General features: G+C 34.3%; 1 protein-coding gene across 1 annotated transcript; it reads left to right on the top strand.

The window, feature by feature from the left end:
• The first annotated feature begins 1,685 nt into the window (after nt 1-1,685).
• ppp2caa (protein phosphatase 2 catalytic subunit alpha a) lies at nt 1,686-15,774 on the top strand. The gene is made up of 7 exons (XM_056471808.1): nt 1,686-2,114; nt 5,408-5,617; nt 7,289-7,462; nt 8,302-8,391; nt 8,508-8,669; nt 11,988-12,106; nt 12,182-15,774. The coding sequence occupies exons 1-7, from the start codon at nt 2,013-2,015 to the stop codon at nt 12,252-12,254; spliced, it is 930 nt and encodes a 309-aa protein (XP_056327783.1). The 5' UTR covers nt 1,686-2,012; the 3' UTR covers nt 12,255-15,774.
• Nucleotides 15,775-17,214: the final 1,440 nt, after the last annotated feature.

Below are 17,214 nucleotides of genomic sequence, written 5' to 3'. Positions count from 1 at the left end.
AAGGGATAATTCTGCATCACATAAACTAGACTAGGCTATATGAGATATATTAAGTGATAATAATAGTAGTCTATAATATAAATAATAAAGTAAATATGCCAAACACTTCCCTGTTTATAATAATAATTATTATTATAATGATAATAATAATAATAATAAACACGATATTATTATTATTATTAGAAATTTTATTTTTAATACTTATTAAAATATTAATTGTTTAGCATACGTACATTATTATTATTACTATTATTATTATTATTATTATTATTATTATTATTATTATTATTATTATTATTATTAGTATTATTATTACTATTATTATTATTTATTACTATTATTATTATTATTAGTATTATTTATTATTATTATTATTATTATTATTATTATTATTATTATTATTATTATTATTATTATAAGTAAATTTTAATGAAAAAAAATATTTATTATAAATAAGTAATTATTATAATAATTTTGTGCCACATAAATAGTTTGACTAGGCTATATGATATATATTAAGTGATAATAATAGTAACCTATAATATAAATAATATAAATAAGTAAATATGCCAAACACTTTCCTGTTTATAATAATAATAATAATAATAAAAACACGTTGTTATTGTTATTATTATTACTAATACTTATTATTACTTATTGTTTAGATCATGTACATTATTATTATTATTATTATTATTATTATTATTATTATTATGTAAAGTGTTTAATAAAAACTATTTATTATGAGCTCAAAAGAATAATTCGGAGTCACATAAACTAGTCTAGACTATATGATATATATTAATAATAGTAGTAGCATATAATAGAAATAATTAAGTAAATATGCCAAACACTTCCCTGTTTATAAATAATAATAATAATAATAATAATAATAATAATAATAATAATAATAATAATAAACAATTTATTATTATTATTATTATTATATTATTATAGCTCAAAAAGATAATTCTGCGCAGAATTATCCCTTTGAGCTCTCATAATAAATAGGTTTTTCATTAACCAGTTAACTTATAATAATAATAATAATAATAATAATAATAATAATAATAATAATAATAATAATAAACACGTTATTATTACTATTATTATTATTATCATTATTAATACTTAACTATTATTATTTGTTTAGAATATGTACATTATTATTATTATTATTTTATTGTTGTTATTATTATCTATAAATAATTATGGATTGTTTTGCATATGTACATTATTATTATTGTTATTATTAGCGTAATAACAACAACAACAATAATAACTTTTATTCTTTTTATTGTTTTTTGCATATGTACTTTACTATAAATTGTTTTCATCACTATTGCCATTATTATTGTCGTTATTAACAGAAAATCTAACAATAACTGTCTCGCTAAAAACACATCTCATTTTCAATCCTCTTGTGCATCAATAGGGGGTACTAAAAGCACAAAAGACAAAGCAATGCATCTGCGACAAACACTACTATGGCGAAGACTGAACCGCTCAATATTAACATTATTAATCCGACGTTTACTGACAACCTTCCTATTGCAAACACGGAACTCATGAATATTAATTAGATCAGCGCCGTAAACAACCAATGGAGACGGCTCGGCTCAAAAATATTAAGCATCCAGCCTTCGCGGTAGTAGGATTCGTTATTTTGAATGCGGATTAGGTGACGTCAACCTACATGAGCGGATTCTTCGTCGCTGCTGCGCATCAGAGTCTGACCGAAATCAAAGGAGCTTTCGGGCTGTAACGTTGGTTTTATTCGTTTACCGTTCCCGCTGCTCGCAAAACAACAAGAGGTTCGTCGTTTTATAACCAGAGGGAGAAAATTAACCGTGTTTCGGTTCATTTCGCGGCCTTACAAGTGTTAGAAGTAACTGCGGACTCCCAACGGCTTTATTCCAAAGCGGGATCGATACTTTGACGCATGACGCTAAACCTACGTCAATTATTTTGATTTATTTAAGCATTATTGTCATTATTACGCTTTTGAGAGAATGGACGAAAAGGTTTTCACGAAAGAACTGGACCAATGGATCGAGCAACTGAACGAGTGCAAGCAACTGTCGGAAAACCAAGTGAAAATACTATGCGAAAAGGTGAGTTTTTCAACACTTGTGTGTCATTGTATGCTAAAACACGTGTTATGACAGGCGCAGCAGCGAGCAGACCGTCTAAATTTGTTTTCGGCACGGATACAGTTGCTCTGCGCCCTTCCCACTGGCCGCTGAGCCGAAGATGGCGGTGCAGAATTAGTCTATTATTGGCCGTCTGTGCGCCATGAATCTGACTATTGGTTGTCGGCTGTGCGGCGCAGTTGGCAACCAGAACTCGTCAGGTTGTGCCCACTTTACTGTTATTCGTTGTCAGGCAGAGTTTTGGGTTTGTATTAGGCATGGGCCGGTGTGTGACAATCTGACGGTCTGATATCCTTGGATTAAAATATCACGGTATTGCGATACTGCCCTAAAATACGTTATATAAACGCTTAAACTTCCTTCATCATACATGATATATTACATTTTAAGAAATATTTCGGAGCAGTAAACATGTAAGGGTAAATAACCCAAATAAATAATTGACTTCTGACATCATTAGTTTCAAAATCACATTTTTTATTACTTAAAAAGGAATCTTTGGATATCTATCTTTTCTTTGGATATAAAAGTAAACCACTGTACTGTTCATGTCTATAGCATGCTTGTATGTTGGTGCATAAAAGATTTGGGTTTCAGATGTTTGCTGAATTGTGGGCTGAACAGTAGATTTTAATTCTGGAGAGATTGCTGCACTAAAAAACTTAATAAATGAGTCGTAAAAACATGCATGTACTGGAAACCTTGACTTTTCCAAACCTCTGTAAACCCTAAAACCAGTTATAATCCCATGCCTATTGTCTATTGTTTTCTAATCATGCAATCTGACTGTAAAACACTCAAATAAGTCATTATCAGTATCACTAGTAAAGGAAATTAAAGAACAAACAGCCTAGTTCTAGGTTATAATGTAATTTATATTCATATTATGCATTTATAACGCACACATTTTATTGAAATTGTTTAGCAGTATTATGAGTGATGTTAAAAGTAGTCCACTTTCATGAATAAATATGTATTTGGTCTTTTTTAATCTGAATATGTGGTGGGTACCTTAAATAGTTGACCTAAAAATGAAGATTCTGTCATCACATACTCGGCTCGCCCACATGCTGTACAGCCTACTGTGTGGAGCACAAAGGGATCTGCCTGTGTTTGTAGATATTTATAGATTAAATAAGTATAAATTCTTTATACTGTTATTATAGTAGCATTAATGTCAGTTTTTATTATTGTCTTCAGTTGATTTCCATATGAAGTACATTTTCACATTTGCTCTATTAATGGATCAAAGTCGAGACATCGTAATTCATTTGACAAAATTGAGTTTACAGATAATAAGCATCTTATAATTCAAGCTAAGTGCTTTAAAGTTTAAAGTTTGGTGAAAAAATGTTGAAATGCGAGTACAGAGTAGGGCTGTGCAATATTGGAAAAAAAAAGCAAATTATTTTTTAAAATCTGCAATATATATTGTGATATGAATATAGTTTCACAAGATGTCTATTTAGAAATAAACTGTGTTGCATCTGCATAAAATATACAAAATTATATCAATAAAGCACAGATGAAAACAATAGAACAAAGATAAAAATTAAATAACACTGGTTTTTGGTGCAGTCTAACAGTATTGAGATATAGAAATGTCATAATCAAATGTAAAATAACAGTTTCTTTTTATAAATATATAATTTCTTCAATATTATATAATGCATATACTTTTTCCTCTATTTATAATCATATAAACCCAATCAATTAAATCTAATCTAATTGTTGAAGCAGATAACATTGTCATGTCTGGTGTCCAAATGGTTTAAATGAATCTCTTGAGATCCTGCGATGTGACTATTGCAGATTTACACATTGCGATATCGATGCTGCAACAATATATTGTGCATCCCTAATGCAAAGGTTTTATTATTCAGTGTAACCTACATATGTTAAAAAATATGTTCTCAGTGTCTCTACATATGTTCTCAAACGTAAAATGTATTATATATTAAGTGATAAAAAACATCTTGTTAACAAATAGGTCAAACCAAGAGGACGTGATTTATAAATGAGGATTAATGGGCTGCACCGTGATCTTTAAGTAGTTTTGGTTAACACTACTTATTCTCAAATGTAAAATGTTTTCTTAAAATCGATTATATTTTAAATGATTGCTGAAAAATGGCTAAAACCAATTGGAAGTGGCAAAAAAAAAAAAAAGTAAAAATGAGAATGAATGAAATCTGTCTTAATAAAACACAGAGATACCGACATATTGGTATTTTGATGTCAAATTATTCATATTTTATTTAAATATGTCTGATAAAAGTCTTATTGTTACGGTGAAGTTAATTTATAAACTAATTTCGAGAGGACCACGTGCTTATGATTACACCAATTCCAATTTATGATTCACCAATCAGACGATTCCTAAGCCGTTATAAATACTCCATATTAGTTATAATATATTATATTTATATATAATAGTTCCATATAACAGCCATCTTCATTTTGAAGAATCCCCCCTTCCACCCCTACTCCTCCTACTTTCTTAGATGGGTGGCACGGTGGTTAGCACTATTGCCTCACAGCAAGAACGTCACTGGTTCTATTCCTTACCAAGCCAGTTGACGTTTCTGTGCGGAGTTTACACATTCTCCCTGTGCTCATGTGGGTTTCCACCAGGTTCTTTGGTTTCCTCCCACAGTCCAAAAACATGCAACTTAAGTTAATTGACTAATCTAAATCAGCACCATAGACATGCTACTAGTAAGTAGTTATCTCTTAAGAGCAATCACTATCTGTTCATAAGCTACTACTACAGGGGAGTACTCGAGATCTACCTGAGCTCAAACTCCCCTCTCGCCTTGCAAATGGGAGGGAGCCCCGGGCTCGAGGATCTTAAGAGATCAGAGATCTCTTCCAGGACAGGATGCCAAACCAGCTTTATAATAAATTATTAGCTAAGTGTTAACTCTTGAAATGACAATTAAGGGAGTGTCTTCTGTAAATCAGAAAAATGTATGAATCAGGATTTCAGTAATGTTTTTGTACATGTAATACAACAAGTATAAATAATTCATGAATGCGTTCATGTTAGAGACTGCTGAGTGATTCACTTAAGAATTTACAGTAACTGTATTACCTTCCTCTAACCGTACTTAAGACAATAAACTCTAAGAACGAAGGCCCATTAAGCATCTGCCAATATTGATTCACCACTGGTGCATGTCAATAGTTTGATTTTAAATGCATTTTATGGTTAATTACTGAGACCCTTGCATCTGTGCATTTGTGTATTACAGGCTAAAGAGATTTTATCTAAAGAGTCAAACGTTCAGGAGGTGCGTTGTCCGGTCACAGTATGCGGAGACGTACACGGCCAGTTTCACGATCTTATGGAACTGTTTAAGATCGGCGGTAAATCACCAGATACCAATTATCTGTTTATGGGAGACTATGTGGATCGAGGTTACTATTCGGTCGAGACAGTCACACTGCTGGTGTCTTTAAAGGTATGTAAATAGACAACGCATTTAACATTGGTTTTGAATGTAAGAGTATGTGAATTTGTATTGTGTTGATGACAGTGCTGGGCTATGATTAATTGCATCTAAAATAAAAGTTTGTATGTACCTTACATAATATGTGTGTAATGTGTATATTTATGTATATGTATATTTATACACACACACACACATGCATATAAATTATGTGTGTTTTGTATATTTTTATGTATGTGTGTGTGTATAACTTGATTCCGATTGGCTAATGAACATTGTAAAGCGTGCCGTTATTTTAAGATGAGTTCCAAGCAGATTTTAAATGCATTACAGTTCCATATCATTACTCTGTATGATTTCTGTTATTTCACAGCTGGACCAGTAAAACAAAAAGCTTTTGGATAAGATGTAAGAATCTACATACAGGATCAAATACCTGAGAAATGTCTTTAAATACAACATGTAAACAGTGTCTTTAGCTGTGGGAACTGTAGTAAAAAACGTATAATTGGAATAATTGACTCTGATCTTGAAAAGAACCCACACCTAAGGTTTAATCGCCACTCTGGTTTAACTTGTATGCATTACATTTAAATAAATAAATATACATATACTTTACTACACTACCTGACAAAAGTCTTGTTGTCAAGCCCAGTTTTAAGGGCAACGAATAATAAATTGACTTCTAGTTGATCATTTGGAAAAATGTCAGAAAGTAGAGATTTCAGATGAGTCGTCTGTTGAACTGCATCCCAATCATCACAAATACTGCAGAGGACCTACTGGAACCCTCATGGACCCAAGATTCTCTTAGAAATCAGTCAAGTTTGATGAAGGAAAAATCATGGTTTGGGGTTACGTTCAGTATGGCGGCGTGCGAGAGATCTGCAGAGTGGATGGCAACATCAACAGCCTGAGGTATCAAGACATTTGTGCTGCCCATTACATTACAAACCACAGGAGAGGGCAAATTCTTCAGCAGGGTAGCGCTCCTTCTCATACTTCAGCCTCCATATCAAAGCTCCTGAAAGCAAAGAAGTTCAAGGTGCTCCAGGATTGGCCAGCCCGATCACCAGACATGAACATTATTGAGCATGTCTGGGGTAAGATGGAGGAGGCATTGAAGATGAATCCAAAGAATCTTGATGAACTCTGGGAGTCCTGCAAGAAGGCTTTCTTTGCCATTCCAGATGACTTTATTAATCAGTGATTTGAGTCATTGCAGAGATGTATGGATGCAGTCCTCCAAGCTCATGATGGAGTCAGACACAATAATTATTCTGTTTCCACTGCAGCATGACCACATATTCTAGGCTGGACATTATTTCTGTTCAGTGACAAGACTTTTGTCTAAGCAAAGTCAGACCTTACTGTCCTAATGAAATCATTAAAAATCAAGGCATGATCATATTTTATTCTGGTCAAATAAGCGTAAGCTAGAGGCCTTTAACCTTCATATAAGCCACTTCTGATACCAAATGATCAACTAGAAGTCAAGTTATTATTTGCTGTTCCTAAAACATGGATAGGCGAAAAGACTTTTGTCAGGTAGTGTATACGTAATGTATATATACCTAATAAAATATACACAGTATATAGACTTATATTGTGTAAAAACAAGCGCTTATTTTGCATGTGATTAAATCGTTTGACAGCACTAGTTAATGGCTTAATTTCCTCCAGGTTCGATATCGAGAGAGGATTACCATTCTCCGTGGCAATCATGAAAGTCGACAGATCACACAAGTTTATGGCTTTTATGACGAGTGCCTGAGAAAATACGGCAATGCGAATGTTTGGAAATATTTCACAGACCTCTTCGACTACCTTCCTCTTACAGCCCTCGTAGACACACAGGTTTGTGATCAACAGTATTTCATCCATGCAGGCCTGTCACAATAATCAATAAATCAGCTTCACACAACACATAGACATGACCACAATCATTTTTGGTGATGCAATATATATCAGCCATACATAAAAACAATTCTAGCAACATTTTAGCAGATTGTGCAACATCGTGATCACTATTGGAGGTGTCAGTGTCAGTATGGTTAAAGAAACACCCTAGTATTTAATATAAATTACTGAAGTATATTCTCATGTGGGTGTCTGACAGCTGATAATAGATCTGATAGCAGATATTGCAATCTCTGTTACTCTTAACTTGCATTTTTGTGTTGACATTTATTATTATTTATTTAGGAGATGTGTTTTCACATTCTGATTCTAATGCCTGATTATTAAATAGTTAAAATGACTATAATTAAATTAAATAATCTTAAGAATAAAATATGATGTGTTCTTTGGAGGAGTGTATCTGCATTGTGATGATATTATATTGTTATTCTGTCATAAGTGGCATGAAATGGTCTTAAAATGACAACAATATTGTTTACCGCAATATATTTTGGCGCAATATATCATACGATAAAAAATAGATATCATGACAGGCCTACATCCATGTAAAAAATGAACATGTATTAACGTTAAAACTCCTATATAACTTATGAATTCATTTGTTTGTTGTTTTTAATTCGATATTTAATAATGATATGTTTTTGCCATGTAAATAGCCTTTGTTGCTGACATGGCTTTAAATAAAAATACATCATCATCATCTTCATTCATATTAACAGTTTCAATAAACACAAAAAAAGTAGACCTCACTGACGTCTGTTTGCTTCCCTGTGCAGATTTTCTGTCTCCATGGAGGATTGTCACCTTCAATTGACACGCTGGATCACATTCGGGCTTTGGACCGTATTCAAGAAGTTCCCCACGAGGTATAAATTGCACCTGTGAATATCCGGCAGATGTATAGTGTTGCTATCGTTTCAAAAGTGCTACGAGTGCCAGCTGAGAATAGTACTCAGAAACTCTTATGAAATCTGCTTGGCAGGGGCCCATGTGTGACCTGCTGTGGTCAGACCCGGATGACCGTGGAGGTTGGGGAATTTCCCCCAGGGGTGCTGGATACACATTTGGCCAGGACATCTCAGAAACGTTTAACCACGCCAACTGCTTGACCCTGGTCTCTCGAGCTCACCAACTAGTGATGGAGGTAAAACTGAGCTTGTTTATGAAGCATTTACAGGGACAGTACACACTAAAATGAACATTTACTCACAGTTTACTCAGCCTCAAGTGATTCCAAAGCTTTATGAGTTCCTTTAGTTCAACACAAACTAAGATATTTTGAAGAAAGCTGGAAACTGCTAACCTAATACATTTGCTAATAAAGGAAAAACAAATGCTGTCAATGGTTTAACCCTTTTCAAAATGTTCTCTTTGTGTTCAAAAGAAACTCAGACAGGTTTATGATACGTGAAGGGTCAGTAAATTAAGACAAAATTCAGTTTTAAGTGAACTAATCCTTTTAACATCTCCAACAAAGAGGATGCATAAATATGTATTAAGGCAATATATCAAAAATATCATGCTTTTTTCCTCAGGATAGATCTGGAATCTTTATCTTCTGATTCTTTATCTAGCACCAGCTTTGCTTAAGTATTTAATAATGTAGTGTAAATGTAAACATGGGTTTGCTGTATTGGCAAACTAATATTTATAGGATTTGTTTTTGATAGCAATACTTATATTCCTAATTAATCAATCATTGAAATGTTGATGTTAATGATTCCTTCAGAAATGTAACTTGGTTAATTATTTGAAAATATTAATGAACAAATATTATATTATGAGATGTTTGGAAATATTGTCATTAAAATAATGTGCCTATAATTTTTTTTCCCCTGATAACAATAATTATATTTCCTGCTGGTATGTCAGCTTGTTTATTGTTCAAACAATACATTTAAATTGACTTCTTCATTTAGAAATGATGCAAATAAAACATACGTAATATTAAACTACTCTTTCAATTCATGGTTATTTATTTAGGAAGCTCTGATATCCAAATAAGTAAATCTGATAAATACTTGATATTTTAATAATAGCAGCCAAACCAAAAGACACTGGTTACTTCCTGAATCCCCAACTATCAAAGAATGGCTAGAGATAGTATATAATATTTATCTGATAGAAAAAAATTACATTCTCCATTCAACTTCAGATTAGTGCATGTAGAAATATCTGGTCCAAGTGGACTGATTACATTAGATTGCTCCATCCAATCTTCATAGAAATATAAAAATATTACTATCTTAATTCCCATCCACAGAACAAACATTTGTCCAAATTACGACCCATTGCACTCCGTCTCTGTTAATTCTGTCTTTAGATTAGGAATTCACAGTTGATAATAACCTAAAGTTGAGTGAATAAATAAAGATTTGACCCTCTCTGACCTATGTATATTTAGTAATGATATTATTTATGTCACCATTTTATTGCTACTGTTATTTTTATATATTTTATTTGATGAAACCTTTTTTTTGTATTGTGTTCTGTTACTTTATAGTTTGTTAAAAAGAAAAATGTTAAGCATTAGGAAGTGTACACTCTTTTAAGTGGAATCATTGTACTGTATTTATTGCTACTACAAAAAAAATGGTGCAAATGACTCAATCAACCAATGAATCATTGACTAGTTGTTTATTGAAAATGATTAGAATTTATTGATAAGCATTTTTCCTACTAATTTTTCCAGTTTATTTTCAGTTCAGACAAAACTTTAGCAGGGTTCATACGGTCATGGAAAACCTGGAAAAGTCATTGAATTTTGACATGGCTTCTCCCAGGCCTGGAAAAGTTTTGGAAAAACCCACAAAGTTTTGAAAGAATTGTTGGAAATTAGTTTAACAAATATCTGTATTCTTGAATTAGGGCTGCGCGATATTGGAAAAATCTGACATTACCATATTTTGTATCTCTGTGATGGATATTGCGATGTGAATACAATTTCACCAGATGATTTAACTGGTTTATTTGGATTAATTGGGGGGGATTTTGTGGAGGAGTGAATCTCCAATAATATATAACAAATAAATTACAAGCATAGATAAAATATAGTAAAGATAAAAGTGAATGATAGTTTTTCAGAAATTAACCATTCAGGTACAGATATTGAATAATCAACACTGCTTAGTCTTCATTGTGTGTTATTTAATCTTTATTAAAGTTACAAACATTTCTTGTGGCCGGATGTTTTAAAATGTGAAGTATTGAAATGTTCACACAGTCACAGGCCTTAAAGAGAGAGTTCACTCAAAGATTAAAATGTACTCTCTATTTACTCACACTTCACTTGTTTCAATACTACAGGAGTTATTCAATAATATTCTTTTTGTGCTCATAAAAAAAAAAAAAAAATGTTTGAAGCAAGTGAAGGCGTACTGAAAATGGTTAGTAATTTTTGGGGGAACGATCTCTTTAAAAATGCATGCGGATGATAAACTTTTACTTCATTATGATTAAACTCTATATTAAACTATAAACCCAACAATGCATGTCCTGCGATGTGACTATTGCGGATGCACACATTGCGATATCGTTGCTGAAACGATATATTGTGCAGCCCTAACTTGAATACAGGTTAGTTACTTCTTTTCTGTTCTTGGCCAAAAACATGCTCTCACATTGTTAGTGCTGTGTAAGCATGAACAAAATCAATTTTACATAGATATAAAAACTAATTTAAACAAAATAGATTGTTGCGTGTGCTATGATATGCTGTAAATTTGAATGTCATTGTTTTTCTGTTTATTTAACATGTATATGTAGACATTACATGAAACATTACGTCATGAAAGTGTACTTTAAAGTTCTGGAAAAGTTGTAAAAGTCATGGAATTTTAGTAGTAAAAATGTGTTTGAAGCAATTAAGGATTTAAAGACTACTTTATCAATCATAAACATCTCATTATGTGTTAATAACTTCTGTAAACAGGAGATTACCTCTGGAATTTGCAATAAATATTTGCTCGCTTATGACAGTTCTTTACAGTATATTATAATATATTTCCTGTAAATGTGTAAATTCTGTTTCAAATGTTATAATTTAGATCACAAGATGAAAAGTAAAATAAAAATAGATGTTTAAGCAACTCCTAAATTCATTCATTCACCAAAAAATTAAATTTACTCACTATTATTTTTCTCCCTCAAGTGGTTTTAAGTCATTATGAGTTTATTTCTTCTGTCGAACATAAAAGAAGATACTTTGAAGAAAGCTGAAAACTAGTATCCGTTGACTTCCATAGTAGGAAAAACAAATAGTGAGCAAGTCACTTGTTACAGGTTTTCAGCATTCTTCAAAACATCTTCCTTTTGGTTCAGCAGAAGAAACAAACTCGAACCGCTTTGGAACATGAATGTGAACTGTCCCTTTAAATTGTGTTTTTAAGTCAAAATAGTAGCACATCGATATTAAACCTACTGACTGTTAATAAGTTGTTATTTTTTTGTTTGTTTTTAACAGGGCTATAACTGGTGTCATGAACGTAACGTTGTAACAATCTTCAGCGCTCCTAACTATTGTTACCGATGTGGAAACCAGGCTGCGATCATGGAGCTTGATGACACGCTCAAGTACTCCTTGTACGTATAAAACAGATGAATAATAATTCTACATCCTGATTCTGTAACGTTAGATATTAACACACTTTCCTTCAGTTTACAGTTTGATCCTGCTCCACGCAGAGGAGAACCTCACGTCACTCGTCGCACTCCAGATTATTTCCTGTAAAATAGGAAGGCCTTTTTTTTCTAATTCCAGTATTGCAGCACTATCTGACCAGTGGACAATGATTATTCATAGAAGACATGCTCATCGGATCAAAGTTTCACACACAAACCCCTGCCCTTGGACCAAAATGATGTGCCATATGTCTATGTTACTGCAATAACACAGATGCAGTCATCACAACACACTAATATAACAGTAACATCTCATTCTTTCGGTGGCCCAGTAGTGCACAATGCAGCAACATTTCAGAAAGCAAACATTTATCTCACAACACAACTACATTTCAAATTCACATTCATATTTCTTAAGCTTAGTCCCTTATTTATCAGAGGTTGCCACAGCGGAATGAACCACCAACTAGTCCAGCATATGTTTTACACAGCGTATGCCCTTCCACCCGCAACCCAGTACTGGGAGACGCTCATACATACTCACATTCACACACATACACACAAAACAGACAATTTAGTTCACCTTGTTCACAGTTCACCAATTTAGTTTATCCTATTCACCTATAGCGTATGTGTTTGGACTGTGGGGGAAACCGAAGCACCTGGCGGAAACCCACACCAACTGCCAACTGGCCCAGCCGGGATTCGAACCAGCGACCTTCTTGGACTGTGAGGCGACAGTGCTAACCACTGAGCCACTGTGTTGCATACACATTTCAAATAGCAAACAATAATCTTAAAACACAGCATTAAAATCACAATGGAACTACATTTCAAGCAAACATTATTCTCAACAACATTAAGATTACGCAACACAACATTTCAAAAAGAAAACCTTAATCTCACAACACAGTGACATTAAGATCACAATGCAAGGACATTTCAAAAAGCAAACATTAACTCACGAAACAACGACATTAAAAAAGAAAAAATGTATCATCTCGCAGCACAACATTCTAGAGAGCAAAAATTAACCTCACAACACAACGGAAATGCTCCTGATCACTAGGTGGCAGTGGAACACACATTACTTCTGATTGAGTGACGAGCTTCAGCAAAATGGCAATTACTTCTAGACGCCACAAGGAATTCATCAGCAGTGTTGGGGAAAGTTACTTTTGAAAGTAATGCATTGTAATACTAAGTTACTCCTTAAAAAAGTAACTACTTGCTTTACTTTGGTAATTTTTATGTGGGTTACGTTACTTTTGAGTTACTTTCATGTGACTTTTTCAGACCTGGCTGAGGCTTGATGTCTTTCAGAACTTGCAGGGTTTTTTCTTCTTTTTTTAAAATAGAGGAGCTCTGCAATTAACAACACACTGTATAACCTCCATTTATTCATTTTCGTAGTCCCTTTATTAATCTGGCATCTCCACAGCGGAATGAATTGCCAACTTATCACAGTTTAACGCAGTAGATGTCCTTCCAGCGGCAACCCATCACTGGCACACATCCATACACACTCATTCACACACATACACTATGGACAATTTAGCTTGCCAAATTCACCGCACTCAGAGGAAACCCACGCGAACACGGGGAGAACATGCAAACTCCACATAGAAATGCCAACTGCCCCAAAATGCTCGAACAAGCGACTTTCTTGCTGTGAGGTAAACGTTGTACTCGCTATGCCACCGTGCAGCCCAACCTCCATTTACCTTAAAAAAAAAAGCATAAATTTATGTAGGATAATGTTATCTTCTGAGAACTTCCTGACCCCATGCCGTATAATGACGTTTAAAGCAAGGCATCTGCTACTTTTCTACTATCACTGTCCATTCAGATAATCCTCTTTTCCTTTTCCTCCATGTGTTTAAAATGCATATTTCATAGCAGAAATGTAAGGCCCTGCCATCTTGATTTCTGTCTGTTCCTGCATTGTATTGAGTGCAGGATTCAACGTGACTACATTCATTTTAATTCAGCAATTTGTTTATTAAAAGCGAATTAAGCAAACTAAAAAGTAAAGTAAACTCAAACATTACAACTTATTTTTATTTTTAATAATTATTTATTTCTGGGGTTTAATCTTTAATTGAGAATACAGTAGAGAGTATTGACAAGAAAGTGTTGAGCAGAGAGAGGGAAAGGATCGGCATAGGACCACGAGGCGGGAATCAAACTCAGGTCGCCGTGAGCACCGGAGTGCATGTGTCGACGCACTAACCACTACACCACTGGTGCTGACTACAACTTATTTTTTTTAAGTAATGCGTTACTTGTTACTTAGAAAAGTAATATTATTACATAACTCACGTTTCATGTGAGGTGTTACCCCCAACACTGTTCATCACAATACATTGCTAACAAGGAGCAAGAAGCTGGTTTTACCTCTGGGCTTATGCATCTCCAACATCCCCAAAGTTCACGAATACTCGTGAGATCTGCGCACAATTGCTCGTTTGTGGAACAACTGCCACCTAGTGGTTGGGAGCATTTCCGTCGTGTTGTCAGCTCAATGTTTGCTTTCTGAAATGCAGTTGTGTTGTGATCTTAAATTCTGCATGAACCAGAAGCTGCGATTGTTTAGTTTTTTTACTATTGTTTCTGCATATTTTTTTTTTAGAATAGTTTCTGCAGTCCCTACAGAAACTGAATATTAAATGAGAAACAGTGGGCGTGTCTTGTTTTTTCTACTGCGAGCTGATTGGATGTAGTAAAGTAGGCATTTCATTCAGAAAGATCTGGAAAAGGGTTTGGGGAGAGTTATTACAACCTAACAGACTCCTCCTCCTCCTCACTATTTCTGTTTGATGTCAAAACTGACAGCTGGAGGGGCGGGGTTAAGAATGTTAGCCACGCCCAATAACTCAAATTCTTAGATTAGGTCTGTCTAACTCAAAACAACCATGATTTCTTTCTTAATGACATGCACGGATGAATTATTCACCACAAAAATAGCAATGTGAGCAAACAAACTCATATGGGTAGCTTTGATTTCATGCGTTCTTGAATGTCGTCGTGATGTGAGAGTAGTTTTCGCTTTTTGAATCGTCCTTGCACTACTGGGCCACCATACATTTTGCATATTGGTCATTATTCTCTCTCTTCTGTACTAAAACAAGCCGCTGTTGTGTTTTTGATCAGGATAATAAGGGTTTCTTTAGACTAACGGGTTTGTGTGCATTCTTCTAAAGCGCCGTGTTTTGAAATAACGACATTTTAATATACACTAAATGCTTCTGACTGGATAATGTACAAGTTGTGACGAGCTTCAAAACAGTGCTGTGTGTTATCGCTGCATTTGCTGCATGGCCGTGCGGGTTCATAATGAGCCGTCAATCATCAGGCTAATTTCTGACTGCTGTTTTCTGACGATTCTGCCTACCGCAGTGTTTTTTTACAGGTGGGTATGAGACACTTTAGTTTTAGTCCCTTCTCGGTGTCCTTCAAGCACTTTTTCAACGCAGTATTTGTTATTGTGCTTAGTTTACAGAGCAGTGCTTTTGTTCGTTTGACGCTTTTCTATGTTACTGCATTATTTCCCAATCATTTGTAAACCAGAGCACAATTAAATAGGGATTTGAACGGCAATAAAGACTCATGCTATTTATCTACGTAAAGTCTGTTTCATTTGTTTCTGTTGATATTTTAGGGAGCAAATTATATTGGTGTTGTGAAACTTGGAGTATGTTTTCAGCACCAATATTAAAGGGCACCTATTTTACTCCTTTTACAAGATGTAAGATAAGCCTTTGGGGTCTCCAGAATGTAAAGTTTCAGCTCAAAATACTGCAGCATGACTTTATATTCTATACTGGACATTATTTCTGTTCATTGACAAGACTTTAGACTAAGCAAAGTCAGACCTTACTGTCCTAATGAAATCATTAATAATCAAGGCATGATTATATTTTATTCTGGTTAAATAAGTGTAATCTAGAGGCCTTTTCCTTTCATATAAGCCACTTCTGATACCACGTGATCAACTAGAAGTCAAGTTATTATTTGCTGTTCCTAAAATTTGGATAGGCGACAAGACTCATGTCAGGTGTATGGTAGCATACAGTAGCTTATGGGTTTAGTATAATAACCCAGGTAGAAAATAGAGGGAAGATGTCCACCTAAATTAGAGAGAACACTTATTCATTCATTCATTTTCTTTTCAGGTTAGTCCCTTTATTCATCAGGAGTCACATCAGATTTTACACATCTGATGCCCTTCCAGTTGCAATCCAGCACTGGGAAACACACATTCACACACATACACTACGGACAATTTAGCATACCCAACTCCCCTATAGCGCATGTGTTTAGACTGTGGGGGAACCAACATGGGGAGAACATGCAAACTCCACACAGAAATGCCAACTGACCCAGCCGAGGCTCGAACCAGCGACCTTCTTGCTGCGAGGCGACATACCCACTGCACCATCATGTCACCCCAGAACACTTTTATATTAATATTAATTTATAGCATTAATTCTGTACAATATTACAACCTTTTTTTAATTGATGCTTTAATAACAAACATACAATTTCGAACCTACAATAAAAGACAGTGATACTAACAACGATAGTAACTTAAGAGCAGGTTAAATTATATTATAAATACATATAAATATCATTTAAAAAAAGAACAAAAATTAAAATTAAGGCAAAGTGGTGGCGCAGTGGGTGGCACGGTCGCCTCACAGCAAGAAGGTCGCTGGTTTGAGCCTCGGCTGGGTCAGTTGGCATTTCTGAGTGGAGTTTGCATGTTCTCCTCGTGTTGGTTTCCTCCGGGTGCTCCAGTTTCCCCCACAGTCCAAACACATGCGCTATAGATGAATTGGGTATGCTAAAATTGAGTAGTGTATGTGTGTGAATGAGGGTGTATGGATGTTTCCGTGATGGGTTGCAGCTTGAAGGGCATCCGCTAAACATATGCTGGATAAGTTGGCGGTTCATTCCATTGTGGCGACCCTAGATTAAATAAAGGGACTAAGCCGAGAAGAAAATGAATTAAAATTAATAATAATAGAAATACAGCAAGAGGAAAGGAGGACTTATGTATTTGTGAT

Source organism: Danio aesculapii, chromosome 14 (genome assembly GCF_903798145.1).
Source record: "Danio aesculapii chromosome 14, fDanAes4.1, whole genome shotgun sequence".
In the NCBI taxonomy this organism is placed as follows: domain Eukaryota; kingdom Metazoa; phylum Chordata; class Actinopteri; order Cypriniformes; family Danionidae; genus Danio; species Danio aesculapii.
This window is presented reverse-complemented; position numbering and strand designations above follow the sequence as displayed.

What these genes read in the sequence shown, in the direction of transcription:
- ppp2caa (XM_056471808.1), top strand. Translation starts at nt 2,013, where the DNA reads ATGGACGAAAAGGTTTTCACGAAAGAACTGGACCAATGGATCGAGCAA. An exon ending in TGAAAATACTATGCGAAAAG is followed by an intron (nt 2,115 to 5,407) that starts GTGAGTTTTTCA and finishes TGTGTATTACAG; the next exon opens with GCTAAAGAGATTTTATCTAA. An exon ending in CAGCCCTCGTAGACACACAG is followed by an intron (nt 7,463 to 8,301) that starts GTTTGTGATCAA and finishes TTCCCTGTGCAG; the next exon opens with ATTTTCTGTCTCCATGGAGG.